Consider the following 19,472-nt stretch of genomic DNA (forward strand, 5'->3'; position numbering starts at 1 on the left):
ACTATATACTTCAAACAAGACAATACAACATCTATAAATAAAAGTCACGAATCTCAACTCTCTTCGATTGACAAAACAAGCAAGTTTATTTTCAGACATGATCTTCGCTGACTAAACAATGACTGATTAAAGCATGTAAAGAAATGAATGTCAAAATTCTGATAGCGCTTTTGAAAAGTCATGTTTTATAACAATATTATAAGAGTGCTTATGTCGAGTACTGCAAATAAAACAAAAGACCACTATTGTGTTCTGGGTAATATGTCCGGTTGCAGTGGTGGATACGTATCAGATGACAGGATTTTGTCAATTTGGAAACGACGCAAAGAGAAAATAGATCATCGTCCTCTTCGTTTGACTCCTGCTTCAGTTCTAGAGTATAATTCATTTTTAGACCGTGTTAAATATAATAGGATCGTTTTCGCAAACATTTACGCAAATATATTATCAGATGAACATTTATACGGAAGCTGTATGAGCATACACGGAATTAACCAATTTTAGTGCATCACAGTAGTGGTAACATATAACATCCAATTCTTAGATATAATTAAACAATAAGAACAATATAAATCAACAATGAAATTCAAGTATGCACTTAAAGAAACAATATTATAACCAATATTAAATATTACTTTATTTGGCTTTAAAGACTGTTGCCAAAAATGTACATTGTATGAATTTTGTCTCGCTGATATTGTCTTACATAATTTTGAGGAACATGTTCAAATGTAAGACGAGAAAGTAACATATTTCGTCTAATATCTTGATATTTAGGGCAAATTAGAAGAACATTATATTGCTATTCATTTGCCTCTAAATTATATAGCACATATTGAGGCTTTTGCATGTGGTCCTTTATTTTGTATATGTACCTTTTAAAGCATTTTAACGTATTTACATGTTCTATTTTATTTGGTTCTATTTAGTATTTACTTTAATTTGGAAAGGTTTATCTTCCTAAAGTTTTGTGCTGGTTTAGTTTCAAATTTGTTAGAACTTTATTTTTAAATTGAGCCCTATTGATATTGTTCTTCTGAGATGCAGTTAAAGGCTAATAGATTCCCACATACATACTAAGTTACATTTCTGAAATATCTTAGTGTTCGATCATTTTGTCCTGAGTCAGCGGTTACATCATGTGGGACGTGTCTAAATTTAGTCTATATTGGTCTGAAGAAAAATATCTATGCCATTTTGTTAATTTGATCCCCATTAACAAATTATGTCAGTATACAATATACATCTATTCTTTCGTGTTAATTTGTTTATTTAGTGGTCTGCTGGTGGTTTAATTTCATCAATTCGAGAAAAGAGTTAGTAAGGTCCTGATTAATCCAAACAAGTAGCAGTCATGATTTATCGACAATTGTATTAAACTGAAATGCTTGGGCTTTGCCACCTGTTACGTATATGTATCTAAACGGTGTCTTTAACGTTGGGGTGGGGGAGGGGTAGGGGTGGGGGGGGGTGATTTCGAGTTTTAACGTAGCTTTAACAAGTTTTCAGTCATATCGCTTCGATATCTGCTGTGTGGCAGTTTATAGTGATGTCTAGCACTGGGACATGATACCGAAGACATGTATCATAATGTCCTACCCAGTCACATTATCCTGACACCAGGCCGACCAGTCCTAACAATAACCTCTTAATGCTGAGAGACTCATGACTCAGCCGGGGTTCGAACCCGCGACCTCCTGTATCCGTGTCGGACACTGACAAATTGCAGACATGGTAACGATATGACTGAAAATTTGTTATAGCTAAGTAAAAACTCCAAATCAAACACATGCACACACAGATTTGTGATTCATACATGGATAACGTCATTTGGAACTATCACGCAGAAACCATTCGGAACATATCTAATCGACTGTGTGATGGAAAGCCTCTGCTGAAGAAACCGTCACTAGACCATAACGTTTTAAAGAACTATTGTCATAGAGCATCATCCAGTTTCTCACCAACTGTACGCTGATGACACCCAAATCTAGTCACCCAACGTGTAGAGAAGTGCATTTCTGATGTGAAATCATGGATGACATGTAACAAGCTGCAGATGAATGATGATAAAACTGAGGCCATTCTGATCACAACACAAAAACTTTCTCATTCACATCCTTTACCTCAAACAATAAATATCAGCATCATCAACATTAAATTCACACAATCAGTACGAAACCTAGGTGTTACTCTGGACAGTACTCTCACATTGCACCAGCATGTCATGAACATATGCAAAGCTGCATATTATGAGCTGAGACGCATCAGCTCAGTTCGCAAATATCTTTCAGCTGATGCCACTAAAACAAATGTGTGTTCATTAGTACTTTCAAGACTGGACCATTTTAACTCATTTCTGTCTGGTTCATCTCAATATCTACTCCAGAAACTTCAAAACGTTAAAAATACAGCTACTCGTATCATACTTAAAGTATCACGATCGGAGCACACCTTCCCGCTGCTCTGTACCCTACATTGGCTATCTATTCCATCCAGAATCAAACACAAAATCAGTTCTCTGTTCTACGTTTCACTGCTGGACTCTTGTCCAACATACCTATCCGACCTCACCCATGTGTTCACACCAGCAAGATACTTTCGCTCCTCTTCTGACAATCGTATACTCATCATTCCCACTATGAAAACAAAGTCATATGAACAGCGTTCTTTTGCATACCAGGGCCCAGCAACGTGAAATGAATTGTCCACTGAAGTTAGACACAAAGACACAGTGATCCCGTTCAAGAGTGCTCTCAAAACCCACTTATTTCGACTGCAAGAACAAACTTAAATACCTAATAATGATTCCTACCTTACATATTCTCAGTATGTTTTTTGTGATTTCTAATTTTATGGTGTTTGTTTTTGTAATCATATCATTATATATGTTTTTATCTTATAGGTGTTGTCTAATAATGTAAAGCGCTCAGAGTTTCTAAAGATTAGGCACTATACAAAGTCTTCATTATTATTATTATTATTATTATTATTTAGGGATATTTAGCATTTGGTCATCATGCTGCATACATGTAGCATCATGCCCTACCCAATCACATTATCCAGGTCGACCAGTCCAAACACTAACCTGTTAATTCTGGAAAATCATGAAAAACAAATTCTAGTAATGCAAATACATCAGTTGTAAAGCATTTAAAATCTATGTTTCTTAACAATTATTCTTCTCTGTGGTAGACATGTTTAAGCCAAAGATTTTAAACACTTTTCATGATCTCCATACTATATGCGACGTTCACTTATACAAAGGCAACTACGCTGCAATTACTTTTTCCACCGATAAATAATAAAATAATGAAATCATTTCGAATTGATATTTAGTCAAAGGGAAGGGTTCACGTGACGCGGGTCGATGTCAAAAAACGAACAAGGAACAGGCTAATGTGTCAATAGTTTAAATCCTTCGGTATTTATTATGTGCTTCTGCCTGTAAATATATATGTTCCTTGTTTAATGCTATTTTTTTTAAACCTTTGTGTGCGTATCTGCGTTAAACGATAATAATACTAACGAGTGTATTGGACATGGTAAACTTCGCATTTCGTCACTGTATGATCTTGATGGCATATAAAACCATTACACGCTTGACTTCATGATGTTAACACACACACACACACACACACACACACACACATATATATATATATATATCCCTCCCTTTCATTCCTGCATTCTTCTTGCAACCTTTTCACTTTCTTACTGCTTTCTCATTACGTTGCTTTTTCCGACTTTTTTCACTGCAGATAGCCAGACGAGACTAAATAATTTAACTACATCCACTAATCAAAACAGATGAAGAAAGTGATACAAACTGAAAAAACCCACACAAAGGGAGTGCACTATTTAGAACAAGAAATGATAACTACTTCCCCACATCATTAAGATAATTGCATACCACATTGAACGCAAATCCGTGAAAGCTTATGGTCAAAACAACAGTAATGAGATAAAGGTTCTATACACATACTGTAAATAACATTGAATAATCGTGAGCATTCCCACTACAAAAGAACGTTCCTTTATTCAAGTAATTATGAATAGGTAATACCCTAACAATGAAAAAGACTCATAATATATTATTAATCAGTAACGTTATCCTTTAGGAAGGCTCCTTCGAGCTAGGTGCAATTTGAGGAAAATTTAGGGATGTCGAAATACGATGTATCTATCTAATATCAAAGAACGAGATGAGCTTTTTCCTATTGAAGCAAAACTAAACAGAATTTAGAAAGATACATATAGACACAAACTTCAAGATTTTAAGTGAATTCCAAAACAATACGATTCAGTTTAGAGCTTAACGAGAAATTGTTTCTTCTAGAACTAATATATCGGTTCTACAATTTATCGTGAAAACGCCATTTACACGAGAGGATCAGTAAACATTCGCCTTAGGCAATACCTGAGAAACATTCTGCGTGTATAAATATAAACGAATTTTGGCATTTAGGGGTGTACCTAGAAAAAATGACGCATGGACGTCCTGGCTAGCATAAACGATGGTACTATGCAAACAGTCATTGATTTGACAAAAGGCACAATTTAAAGCATTTGCTTGATTTTATTTCCTTTTATTCTATGTATTGTTTCAGTTTGTGTAACACATAGAAAAAGAAGAAGCTAAATAATGGTATTACCACCTTTCTCATTCGTTTATTTAGTTAGTTGCATATGTTAAATAAATAACTAACCAAGTACTCAATAAATTTAAATCGTACAGTGAATCACACATTTTAAAATTATATTAAAACGTGGATTGGCTCATATTTAGTGTAGTTTTATAATATGCATAATCTATATGTTTGGACATAAATGCCAATGGTTTTTGGTTTCGTTGTTTTTGTTATGGTTTGCTAACTCATCACGATCTATTGTCAGACGGTTAAAGCAGCAAGTCTTTGGGGAACTGACTGTAATTTGTCTTGCAGCCGAATCATCCCAATTAGAGGTTAAAAAGCAGAAAGTTTTATCAACATGTTTGTTTTGTTTAAGCATTTGACCTCCACTTCTGTCTGTATATATGTCTCTATTTATCTATTTATACACACGTCGCAAGAGTCAATCACATCAATAGAAAACAAAAACTACCCCACCTTAAGCACAGTTGCATTATTAACGCTGCAAATTATCTATCTATGCAATCACTATCCCAAAATAAAATCTATGATCATGGACAAAAATGAGCTATGTGGTTTATCAATGATTCTCACAAACTACAATAACCGATTAAAGTTAAATATAAAATATAAATATACATAACAATTGCACGTTAAGAGAGTATACATGCATCTGCTTACCAACCATTATTGATTTAGGCACTCAAGACTGCTCGTACAATTTCCACGGCAAGGTGAGCTGGTTTCAACTTTGAAAGATTACCTGGGAAGGTATTATTCAGATGATAGTACTGACGTATTTGTCAAACCGCTGAATCGGATATTAGACAGAGTGGAAGGGAGTAGACACCCACCACGGAACCTACAAAGACGTTAACCGCCAAGTTATGTCTGCCAGTAATTACTGTAGAGTTCGCGTTACAACTATTTGAATCTATAAACGCATACATCCTTCTTTGTTCTTTGCTTGTTTTTAGCTATTTTATTTTGTTTGGTTTTAACGGGGTAAGGGGTGGTTGTTTATCTAGATGAATGCAGCTGCAGTCTATAGGAAAGTCACTTAACATTGGCAAAGAAACATAGCATTAGGTTTGTAGCATTGTCCACGTCTATAATTTTGTCAACATTAAGACACAAGATGCTTCCTGCCACATGGAACCTTGTTCGAGCTGATGTCATCATGGATCTGGTTGGCCTGGTGTCAGGATAATGTGAGTTGGTGGGACATGATGCTACAGTGCAAGACATCACTATAAACTGCCACACTGCATACATCTTAGTAATATCATTACATATATTATTAAAACTACTTTAAAAACCCTATCACACACATATACAGGTACAAGCTAGTTGAATTTCATTATCCATCGCCGAAAATCTTGCTGATCAATACCAATCCAGTCACTATACACACTTCACATCAGTGTCGCCCGAGCCGCTAGAAATTATTGATTAGGTTTTAAAAAAAAATAATAATAACATAAAACTTGGAATAAAGCAGATGGCTGTTTATGCTACCATCCGGTTTAATTGTGAAGTACAACATATAATCAATATTTCAGCAGGGTCAACATTTCATTTAAAATCTAATTCATTCCAACTCTGTTATTACCATCGACTAATGAAGGTCTTGTGACCGAATATTTTTGTTTTAAATGTCTTAATGATGTTCGTGTATCACATCACTAGCTAGAGGGGAAGTGTGATATGAAATTTTTCCTTCAGCACAGACAACCAACATGTCATCGTGGGAATCAACGGCTCATCTGCCCTACATCTTCAACTACAGGTGGCTGAAACTAGTAAATATAAATAGACAGCAAACAACGCTTCAAAAGCATATAACAATGTCACTTATACTGCTATGGAGTGGATAGTAACTTTGAACGTGCTTTTCGTAATGTTTATTCACTTGAAATAGTGTATTAATCAATTCAACGTTGAGTTGTTGCAGGGTCAAAATTCGAGTGGCTTAAATTGTACATTGTACTGAGTTACTTCCCTCATGCTACGATCGTAGGAATATAGTAAATGCTTTTACATGTAGACTAGTATTTGTTCACTAGAACGTGCAATGTTTGCCTTGTTCACACAAAAGTTAGCAACTGTGTAACTGAAATATATAATTTCCTAAGTGAACATCTCAGTACAAGGAAGTAATATACACATTTCACGTTCTTTGTTTCGTTCACTGGGCTAGCTAGATGAAGTATGATGATGTAAATACTTAAAGTGTGGCGAGGATTCCAATCAGGCGTTTTGTTCAAGTTGTCATCAGCATTTGCAACATAGGTAAGTCTAGTGTAACTATAAGCGAAGTAGTGCAACAACAATGACAATTAATGATGCATAATTATCATGTTATCGTTGAAATTATATATTCAGTTGAAACATTTTATTTCCGTAAGTGGTACAGTTGGATTGGGTTACACGTTTGCACTAGTTTTGAAACGCCATGTCCCTGCATATTATTGTACATTATAAATGGACAGCGGTAGACAGTTTTAAACTATGTTATTACCCGAATATATACAACAACTAGAACTAGGTTTGTTATGCGCAATATATAATCTCGTACGGTTTGTAGTAGTTTTGTCAGGCGCAGTATGTAATATTTTACAACTAGATGTATGCTTGTCCGGTGCAATATAGAATCTATGCTAGCTCTGTTGTGTATCTCTGTACATGTAGGAGGACTACTTGCATTAAACCAGAGGATTAGATTTAAGTGTTTATGTTACATTACAACATGGTGTTATATCGAGTCGAGTTAATTAGAGTAACATATCTTGCCAAGGTGCAGATAACAACAGTCATTGAGAGCTGATGCAACGCAGTATTCGCAATAACACAGGATTTCGTCTCGACCCTGAAACGCTTAACACGGAACAACAGGGGCTACTTTAAGGGAAATGATTTTCATCCCAAACGATTTCTTCGCAGTACGCGACATACTTCTAGACACAAATAAGTGGATTGTTCCTTTCTATTCATGAGCGATATTCTGTTTGTACACATTGCAATCAAACTGCAGTATCCCATTTCTGTATTGCTTCTATTAAAACAGATTCATATCACGATAATACATTATCATTCCTTAGGTTTGACATGAAACTAATACATTTTTTGTTATGCCACTTGTTACCCTATTCAAAGGTGAACAAAATACGCATATATTAGCGATAATAAAACAGGAGTTTGGTAAAGTAAGCAAAATCACATAGCCAGTCTGGAAAAACAACATTATGTATTTTGTTTTATTAGACTGTTGTAATGTGCCTTTGAAGACAGCTATGCAGATTTTAAATGACTGCCGTGACAAATGGTCTGTACCGAAACGTTTTTAAATCAATAGCTATCTGGAATTCATAAAAGGATTATGATGAATAAAATATGGCCAGGAATTGATATTAACTAGTCAATGACCAGTTTTATATTACTGGGAGTAGATGTCTGTTTGAATTTGGAGGACTGGCAGAACCTAAGTATTCGACAATGTTGAAGGAAGTAAAGAAATTGTTCGGCTGGTGCAGCAGACAAAATGTATCCCTTACTGGAAATATTACTTTAATGCGATACTTGATTTTGCCAAAATATGTTCATCGTTTTGATGCCCTTCCAAGTCCTCCATCCCATGTAGAAATGATCTGGCCCCATTATTTTTCAAGTTCATTTGGGGTATGCATACAGGTTAGAGAATTTTTAATTCTTACTCTACGGAGATTCGAACCCAGGTCCGCGGGTTCATTTGGGGTATGCATACAGGTTAGAGAATTTTTAATTCTTACTCTACGGAGATTCGAACCCAGGTCCGCGGGTAAACAGCACCCATCGCCTTACTTGCACACACGAGCCCATATTCCCTCACGACTAAGCACACATCACCAAAAATGATGTTACTCAATCGGTGTTATATGCACTCGTGTGTAGCAGACATATATATATATATATATATATATATATATATATATATATATATATATATATATATATATATAAACTTCCTTGGCTTAGCCGACTATCACTAAAGGATGATGGTTTATGGAGAAAAAAAACTGTTTTTAAAAAATATGTTGACACTTTGGAGGTATTCTGTTATTTAAATTAGAAATACCAAGTTGAAACAAATCTCTAAAACAATTACAATTACATTTTGCGTTATGCTATTTATACTTTGATACGATGGAAAATTTAGCCATCGACTGTACCAGTACCCTTGTCTGAAGATATTCGTAATTTACTAACTATGGACAATTTTAAATCATACAAGAGGTGGAAAACAAACGGTGTTGTAGTTATTTAACAGTTTCCTGATAAAATAAAAGAAACAACACGAACTAATAATTTTATCAAGTACTTTGCTCTTATCTCAAAGATAAAAGTTAGGTGGAAAGCACAAAATTGATTTCTTTTGCTACAGTGGAAATTTTTTCCATGTAATACTCAGGCTAACCTTCACCCCTTGGGGAAATAACAGAGAATACATTGATTTGTAAATATGTGATAAGAACGAGGATACGAAACCCAAATGGCAAATATCAAACTTGTTCCAGGCAGTCCAATTGAAGCAAATTAATTTACCAACTCTTTTGTTTTGGCTAAACGTTGTTCAAAATAACACAACTGATTAGCTTTAAATTTATTTTTCAAGAGATAAATATTGCCAAAAGCCAGTTTTATGTAATATTAATTTAAGTGATAATAAGAAATTGGCCTTTTAAAAGGACGGAATATAACTAACGGAACAATTAATGATCACTTTTGGAAATTACTTCTGGAATGGAATCAAACTTACGATCTATATTTTAAATTCCATAAAAAGATGTCCTTATAAGAACTGTATCACATCCTACATTTGGTTTCAAATATTGTACATACAGAACATGTTGTGTATAAAAAGTCACAAATCTTATCGATTAGAAAAATTGTGTTTTATCCTATAGAAAGGTGACTAACAGAGGAGACAAGTTTAAGAAAATGTGGACCCTTTTGTAAACTTTTGTTTTGATTTCTTAGTTTATCTTTACTTTCACATCAAAACAAACAAACGTGCATATTTCAAACACCATTCTACATGTTTGTCATTGCTGTCTCACCTTTTAGTGATAAGGCCTCTTTATTAATTGTTATTAATAGTATTATTATTATTATTATTATTGTTTCTATTAGTAGTAGTAGCAGTAGATTTGTTGTTGTTATTTTTATTGTTCATCATGACTAAAAACTTATAGAAAGAGTCATAGTGATGTTTTTAAAGCTAGGAATCAATTAAACGAAGGTAGAATTCACTCTTCTCCATTCTTCTAACGTTCGGGCTACACATCGCTCGACACGTTTTGTATATAGTGAATACATTTGGTTTACTTGGGTCTTACCCTACGTCTTGCTATAACAATTCTTAAACTCTTTAATCAGACAGTTTTTAAATTCATCTTGTTAAACATTGGGAACAAGTTTCAAGATGTTATTATCAAAACCTAATTTATGTCTAGAACCTCAAGCCTAAGTGATATGAAAATCACTGTTGTTTTCGTTTCAATTAATTCAAATTCCATACCAATGTTCCCATCGGTGGCTAGTTATATATTCTTAAGCGATTCTTCAGTGTTTCAGTATGCGTCAGAAAGTGTAATTCTCGCCAATAACAGGAATTATGACAATAAATGCAAAGTGCAAAGTTCAAAATATTTTAGTACAATATGGAATGTGCCATCACTCTTAATGTTTAACTCTTTTGCATTCCCCTTTTGATTTTACAATATTATCTAAGGGAACACTAAGGTTTTACTTTGTAAGTCAATATATAAATGAATAAATATCGCCAACCAGATATCAGTATTAAGTAGGTTATTTTATCTCGGTTTTAAACTGCAGAGACGAAGTTGTTTGTCAGCTTTCCCGAAACATATTTTAATTTTATTTTCCGCATTTAATAATGGCATGCTTTATATCTGCGTTTGTCGATATTTGGCATGGGAAGGTGGATCTGGCGACACATTTGGACATCTTTATTTTGGACATGCTAATTCGGTGTAAAATACATGTTAGCTTTGCTGATATAGAACCATTTACATTGTGAACGTATCAGGTTCCATCTATACAGATTATCAATTTTAATTAATATGTTATTCGTACTTTTCGTTAAAATCTTATTGGGTTGAAAATAGGAATTAGATTTATCAATGATGTATGGTAAATAGTCTTATTGGGTTGAATATATAGATGAAATTTACCAAACATGCATTGTAAATTGATATTCGTGAAATTATCACTTTTATTGAATTCGATCCTGTATGTCATATGATTATTTTGATATCTTGTCTTCTAGCATCATCGTCTTTCAATCAGTCATGGGTTGTTGTCCATTGGGTCGTTCAAGACACAGTTACGATGTGGAAAGACAGCATATTATCCCAAAGGTAAATGTATGTAATTGTCAGAATATTTTCTAGGTTTGCATGACTTTAATGCTATAACTGGTATCGTATATGAACCATTTAAACGAACAACTAAAACAACTAAATGATGATTATATTTATATCAAATGACGTTTTACGAAACAAAATTATGGATGAGGCATTTGGCTATCCGTCCGATGAATAACAAGCACATTGATACATCATGTTACACATTAGACATACCTTTGTTTAGTATATTTATATTATTTATTATTTAATTTGCATAATACATTCTGATTCTCGTTGCAGGCTGTTGCAGAGTCCAATGTATCGGTGTGAGTAATAATATTATTATGCTTATTTGAACTTCAGTGGAATGCTAAGGACAGTTATACGGTCGTTAAATTTCATCAGTTTGCAATTATGTAATTCTTGGTAAACTGTATGATACTTACATTCAAAATTCATATATTACGTAACTGTTGTTTGAACAGTTTTGGTATGGACCTTAAAGCGACTCTTGTGTCAGTTGTGTTTACATCGCGGTTAAATAGGGAAACCAAAACGAGACAATCCTGTCAGAATGCTGAAACACAGAACGTTCAATTGTCAGTATAATATCATTACACTCCGAGGTTGATTTGTTCTTCTGGGTGAAAAGGCACATGTATAAACCTTGTTGATTTTGAATTTCAACGGCACTGTCTCGATGGATCTAAGGCTATATGTATCGTAGCATGAGCACAATAACGAGCTGTTGGTGGAAGAGAGGAATAAATTAAGACAGCCTTCATATAATCCATATTATTTCATTGCAGGAGCGAATTGAAGCATCAGGTTAACGAATGCGAGATCGAAATAAGAAACTTGAAAGAAAAACTGGTACAAGCTCAGAATAAAGCGGAAGAAAAACAAAAGTTTGTATCTGCACCCGTAAACCTGTATAAAATGCACACACACTTGCATAGTGTGTATGTATACACAAACACTGTTTAAACACATTTAGGCAATTTGAGAGACACACCGACACATTCAATTATGTATGTATGTTTATATATATACACACACACACACACACACACACACACACACACACATATATATATATATATATATATATATATATATATATATATATATATATATATATATATATATATATATATATATATATATATAATGCTTATGTTTTGCTTTTAAAGAATATCACATAAATATGAAAAAACGTTCAGATTATGCAAACCCGATTGTTGTTCTCGTTTCAGCGTTCTTCCTGTAAAATACAAGCTTTGCTTCTTAACTGATGTTTTGTAACACCATGAGCCGAAAAAGATGATTGTAGTAGGAGGTGGGACAATAAAAAAATTATTATAGTTAGGGAAAACATACAGTTTGTCTATCAGACGCAAATATAATCTTGAAATGAATTTTAGCTTTATATACCTTATTGTATGATATTATCATAATATTGTTAATCTGACAGTATACTCATTAAATCTCTGTTAAATCATTTTACCTTGCATAAAATCGTAACCATTTTAGTATTTAACAAATTCAGTCTTCATTACAGAAAAGTTCGTGATCAGAAAGAGAAACTAACACAATACAAATCTAAAGTATCGGAATTAGAAAAACTAGTCGAGGATCTGAAGACAGAAAAACAGACTCTTGTCACCAGGTATTGTACATTATTTACAGTGAAACCTACTTCAATAAAGACTCTTGTCACCAGGTAGTGTACATTATTTACAGTGAAACCTACTTCAATAAAAACTCTTGTCACCAGGTAGTGTACATTATTTACAGTGACACCTACTTCAATAAAGCTCTGTAAACCCTATAAATGACAACGTCTGATATAGAATCATGTCAGTTAATTTTCTTAATTTCACTTATTATTCTCTTGCAAAGAAACAGACATCCGCAGAGAAATAACAAACCTTTAAGCGACGTGCGTGCAGTTCATAGTGAGAGTCATATTAATTTCCAGATATAAATGCGCCGTAATGCAGTGATTATGGACTTCGTTTCGGGCCTAAGTAGTTAGAACGTCCGCTTTGGGTGCGGAAGGTCGGGGCCGAATCATACCAAAGACATCTAAAAATGGTGCAACCACCTGTCCCTCTTGGCGCTCAACATTAGGGTTAGGACTGCTTGGCCTTGTGTCAGAGTAATGTGACTGGGTGGGACATGATGTCACATGTCTCCGGCATGATGGCCCATTGATAGACATCACTACAGACGGCCGCACTGCAGACATTGCAGCGATATGACTCAGATTGTTAACACTACGTTAAAAATACAAACGAACACACATACTCACAATGATAAAGACATATGCCGATAAATGACAAATCTTTAAACCAAGTGAGTGCGGTACATAAACAATGGCATTGTAGTTTCAAGATATTAAACAGTTGTATACAATCAGCTTTGTGTGTTACTCTATTTAGCATAATAAGCTTAATTCCAGACAACAAAGATACAAGAAAGATGAATAGAAAGCACAAATAAATACGTGAAGCATATTTTTAAAATAAATAAAATTGACGTAAGTACGTCTATCAGTATCTTAGACGTTTTATAAGAAAACTAATTAGCGTTATTTCAAACCTATTAATCTTATATACACAAGATCTATTTTGCTTGAGTATATATTTCTGCGATTTGATGTAATTTTTATAATTGAAATGGTGTAGAAAATATAACTGAAAAGATGGCTTTGTGATATCATTTTTCTGTTTCTCTTTCTGTTTCCGTCTATCGCTATATCCCTATCTGGGGCCCCGAGTGGCCGAGTGGTCTAAAGCGCTCTTCGTTACGGATCACTGCCATCTCACCTCTGTCTGCGGCGGTTCGAGTCTAAGATTCAGCCAATGTGGGTATGTGAGAAAGCTTGCCAGTAGCTTCTCGTGGGTCGGTGGTTCTTTCCGGGGTTTTCCTGGGTTCTTCCTCCACCATTAATACTGGCCGCCATGTATAGCCTATCGTGTGCTGACAAATGGCGTTAAACCCCACAACAACAACAACAACTATATCCCTATCTACATACATATCTAAACAGCGCTCACTGTTGTAAATAAATGTTGTACTGATATTCCAGGCTCAGTCAGATATGCTCCGTCCAGCTTACGGACGGTAATCCTAACATTGCGGACCTCAGTGACCCGAATCGTCCAGACAAACTGGTAGAACAGTTTTCAGAACTATACGACAACCAATGGACAAATAGTTTCCAAGCGTTGTGTGAAAGCTTTGACCACTCGGAGGATGAGGCTATAAAGGTTCTACTGAAGATAATTTTGGTAAAATAAAATATTTTTAAATACATTTCTAAAACTGCGCTTACACGAACTCTGTGTTGTAATGTATATTCGAATGCAAACAAATATTTTAAGTTAGAAACACGACTGATATGCAGGTCCCTTTTTTCGTCGGATTAACCCATTCCAACTGTTGAAATAATGTCATGTGCACACATGATGCAGAAATGTTTATATGTTACATTCATCTTTCAGCTTCTTGCATTGCTTCCAATATTTCCTCGTTGGTTAATGAATTTTTGTTGTACTTACTTTATGTTGAAGGTTTATGTGAGAAAATTAAAATCTCAGTTTTACTCATCTTCACTAGCTAAGGGTCGTGGATCCACTTTATTCCATATCAATCCTTGGCACACGTAGGTAGCTGAAACTATATATACTGCTCCTGTCCCTGTTTGAACGCAGTTGAGAGAAACCTTTCCAGTCAGATCCTTTTTTCCATTTAAATTGTTCGAAATAATGGTAAAGACATCTGTGCACAACAATACGAGAAGCACATTAACCTAAATCCATTTTAGATATTTAAAGGAACTTTAAAATTCCAGTCGGTGCTTTTGGACATCGTGGAAACTACTTTCCTGAATGTATACCTGATCAAAACACGGGCGCTATATCTCTCTGTCTCTTTCTTTGTATTTTCTCACGAGTAGTTTTCATTCCACCCCTCTGTCTCTGACTGGTGGTTTCCTTTGAATTTGTCACTTTCACGCACCAATTAAAAAGACAAAGAAACTGTTCTTAGACCCGTATTTCTTTATACCGGAACCAAGGAAACAAAATGATTAAATTAATCAATAAAAATGCTAAGATCTTATTTGTAACATTGTGTTCCAGAAGGTGTACGAATTATGTAGAGGTGAAGCGGAGTACCAAAATACGGAGCTAGAGAAAGCTGTCTCTGTCTTTACCGGAGTGGAGGTAGGTTTTAAATAAAATGTATTTTGAAAGGAAATATGCACTAGCTACTGTACTATGTCTAGACTGTTGGATAGTTCTTTTCACTGTTGTTTCGAGAATTCTTCACTGTACAAACTTGAACTGTACTTATTTTTTCCAAGCTTTAATGATTAATTATAATATAGGTTTGAGACATGTGCCAATTTGGATGTAAATATATTTAGGTTAAACTAATTGTCAAAAGACTGTTAGCAGAAACGTGAATAAATTGCATGAAAATATGTCCCCTGCCGCTCGTCATAAATTCCTGGTAACACATAAAGGAGAAATAGGCGCTATTACTGAACAAGTGGTGAGCTTGTTAATATAACTAAATTTAGTGCACTTAAAGAACTGACTCAGAATTGCATGGTATACTTAACCAGACCAGTTATAAAATATACCCCACTTAGGAATATTTACAAAAATACATCTGGTAATTGTGCAGCCAAACAGTGCTTAATTTTATGACAATCATGTTACAGCTCAATTTGAATTTTGGTAAGACGTATTTATATCCTCTGGTAGATTATCCACTTTTGATTCTTTTACTTTAACCTTTGTTCATATTTACGTAGAGAATACAAGTAATATTTATTATGCTTTCTGTATCTATGTATGAATAGAATTGTATTTCAATGCAATAATTTCTAGGTCGTAGATCACAAACACGAATCAATGATTCAAGAGTCCTTGCATAATCTGTTCAGCTTTAGAGCCAAGAAGTATGACCTTATCATGGATGTTGTTAAAAGAGTAAGTGGACAGAGTCTCTTATATAAGTTTTAATTTCATTGAAAGTTATTAAACAAGATATTTTTTCGTCGTTATTGGAACTTTATGTTCTATCTATCTATCTATCTATCTATCTATCTATATATATATATATATATATATATATATATATATATATATATATATATATATATATATATATATATATATATATACAAATACTCCGGGGATATTCGTTTGAGATGGATGAAAAATTAGTTGCCTGTTCTGACTTACTATACGAATTTTCATCCATATAGTATCTGCAGAAATTTTAAGAGAGCTAATATTAAACACAGCCACGAATATATATGGATTTATATTTTGTATTGTAAAAAATTTCCCCAATGGAAAGCAAACATTAAATTTTAGTAAATAAGCCAATTTTAGAACACCGCTAAAATTACTACCACATATATATAACTATATAGTCGACATACTAATTCGAGAAGTAAATTTGTAACATGCCAGTATTTGGATATGCATTATGTTTTACAGAAAATAGGGGTTTCCTTGCAAAGCTTTGTTGGTTCAGACGTGTGCATTGCCTGTCAAGATTACATTGCAGAGTGCATTAAAGTTTGCTGGCTGATGTGCGTCAAATTGCCATCGATGTACATTTCAGCGAAAACAGAAGACGTTTTCGACCACGGTTTGTATACAAGCTACACCAACTCAGGAACACATGTGTCTTACGTGGTTTGGCCTATTTTATTTCAATATGAAAATGGTCCAGTAATGAAAAAGGGAGTAGCGCAAGGAACCACCGAAAACTGAACTTTTATGAGAGAGAGAGAGAGAGAGAGAGAGAGGATATTTTATTTTCCTACGGTAATGCCTGATATACTAAACAGTATGGTTCAACAGTATATGATATTTTACCAAGTGGAAAAGAGGTATCCCGCGGACCTAGGCTCGAATCTCTGTAAGAACAAGTGAAAAATATTTCACCTTTATAATAATATTCTTTCTCAATAAATTATTTCACTCTGTGTTATCATGCGTTCTCGTCCATGCTGTCAGATTAATCAGGAGAGATTTTCTATTAGTTTAATTGCTGGCTCCGTACTCGACCGTCATATCAGCGGCCATGTTTCATTCTTTCTTTTGGGATGTGTAGTTGGTCGAGGTGATATTGAGGTTGGTGCGTTTGGGCAGGGAGATTGGCGCTGTATCCAGAGGACCCAGGTTCGATCTCTGTAGGGATGATCTTTCTAAAGACTTGGACAGGTTTTTCTTAGAACACTTTTAGAACTTCACTTTAAATTGCCATCGTATGACTATTATTATGCTGTGATGCTAAATAATATTTCCTGAGATATCGTGATCTTCAATCGTACTGACCTGTTTTGACAACGAACTTATGCGGGGCGAGTCTAAATGTAGCATTTGTTTTTGCTCAAAATAGAATAAAGAAGAAAATAAATCAGTTATTTTGTAAAGTTAATCATCCGAAATAAAAATAACTTTATATTTGGAAATATACAGACAAAACCTATTCAATTAAGCTTACTCATATGTATTGGTTCTTGAGTCGTTTTCGTATAAACTCAAATCGAAAATTATTAAGGTTACCAATTCCTGATTACTACAAATGGGCAGAAGCCATAATTGATCGAAAATTATATTAACCTGACATGCTTAAATTTTGCCGCATTACAACCTATATAATCAGTGTCATGCTTACGAGTTTGATATAAATTAATGTAAATTATTTTCCTTATCAAACAATTGTAAACTGATATAGAAGAATTAAAGTCTTTGAAAAATGATCAATGACATCGTATATATATATTTGCTTTGAGATAAATCAGATTTGCAGACATGTTTCTCACATTAACAGCATTTGGTGCATACCATATCAACATAAATTTGTTTGCTCTGTTACAAAATCTCTTTAGTTGCGTGCAGTTGTGAATAGAAACAAAACAGTGTGTCCTCAAACTTCATTTTCAGGCGTGCAGGATTGATAAAAATAGACATAACCTGTGTTTCATATAACATTAGTAATCTCTTTAAAAAGCAGTACAGACAACAATTCAGCTGGGGATAAGTTCTATTAATAAAAGGGGTTATTTTCTCACGATTATTCATGTATGCTAAATTCATCATGTCCATATGATTGCAAATCGCACGAGACTACAACACATACACAGACACATATACAGACAGAGAGAACAAGCACACTAATCAGTTTGCCAGCTAATCAGTAAAACTGGATGGATTTGCAATATAAGTCATACACAAATTGGATAAAATCATACACATCAAAGAAAGAGATTTTACATCAGGAAGAACGGGTAATGGTCACTGATACTTGGAAGGTAAATCCATGATCATCAGTTCTTCCAATAAGATGAGCGTGTATAACTTCTTTTTTTTTCAGTATGATAACGACCTTGGAATTCTCGGTATATTTGCATGACTCAAATACTGGAATATCAAGCATTAAAGTGAAAATTTCGGTTATTTTACTCATATGACCCATACTTTTTTAAAGTATTATGTAGTTGGGAAACGAATTGTATGCCTAATCCCCAAACCACCATACAAAGGGTCACAATAATCTGTATCAAGAAAAGCAACTCCATCCTGGAGACATGTATCCCCTTTGAACAATGCGTCACAGATTAACGTTATGTGAAGAAGGGAAGTAAAGAAAACCATAAGTATTTCCAAGGAAAAGAAGAAATATATATTACCCGAAAGATAATATATATAGTTGAAGCCAAGATCCAGTTATCACGATGTCCTAATATAAGTAGAGATTGTTTCGTATTCCATACCATATCTTGCAATATGTTATAAATTAACCCTAGTGAAGGGTCTATGTTTCTGTAAGAAGAAATTCAGTGAATGCATTATATGGCATGTGCTTTGCAAAATTTTTCACTGTATTCAATACAGCACAAAAAATACTCGCCTTTGCTAGTGTCCGCATTTCTCAATCGTGTTGCGTCCTGAAAGACCTTCTTAAAAGGATCTGTAACAGGGGAAACAAATCCGTGTACCTTGTTATTTCCTGTTTAATGTTAATTACACCTACTGGGCAACTGCTAAGGGCCCATCATATGGTGCCATATGGTGCAATACTATTTCAAAGTATATACCTTAGATTATATCTTTAATTGGAATGCACATTTCCTATCCGTATTTTATTGATGTTACATGCTTCTTATGCTTTTTATAAGTGCTAGGTTCAGCACTAGTCGATCTCAGAAAATAACGATACAAGTAAAGTTACGTTGAGTGATATATATGAGTGACGATATTTTACCCGTAATACCTGTTGCAAATTATACAGGCCTATTATCTTGCCTAAGGTCGATACAGAGTAGACCTGTACATAATGGCCGACACTACACGTGATATCCTACTTCGCATGTTCGCAATGGTTTTTGTACCGT

At 34.3% G+C, this 19,472-nt stretch overlaps 1 protein-coding gene across 2 annotated transcripts; it reads left to right on the plus strand.

Annotated features, from left to right (window-relative positions):
• Window positions 1-6,634: 6,634 nt before the first annotated feature.
• Window positions 6,635-17,062, plus strand: LOC149800343 (uncharacterized). 2 transcript variants are annotated; one of them, XM_089959951.1, is made up of 9 exons: window positions 6,637-6,926; window positions 10,963-11,053; window positions 11,342-11,367; window positions 11,851-11,949; window positions 12,603-12,710; window positions 14,136-14,337; window positions 15,190-15,273; window positions 15,946-16,047; window positions 16,564-17,062. In XM_089959951.1, exons 2-9 carry the CDS (start codon window positions 10,985-10,987, stop codon window positions 16,840-16,842), a joined length of 969 nt encoding a protein of 322 aa, XP_089816077.1. In that variant the 5' UTR covers window positions 6,637-6,926; window positions 10,963-10,984; the 3' UTR covers window positions 16,843-17,062. The 2 variants fall into 2 exon arrangements, with proteins under 2 accessions (XP_089816078.1, XP_089816077.1); XM_089959952.1 differs by lacking the exon at window positions 15,946-16,047 and having other exon boundaries at window positions 6,635-6,926.
• Window positions 17,063-19,472: the final 2,410 nt, after the last annotated feature.

Source organism: Sinohyriopsis cumingii, chromosome 5 (assembly GCF_028554795.1).
Source record: "Sinohyriopsis cumingii isolate HCF-2022 chromosome 5, ASM2855479v2, whole genome shotgun sequence".
NCBI lineage: Eukaryota > Metazoa > Mollusca > Bivalvia > Unionida > Unionidae > Sinohyriopsis > Sinohyriopsis cumingii.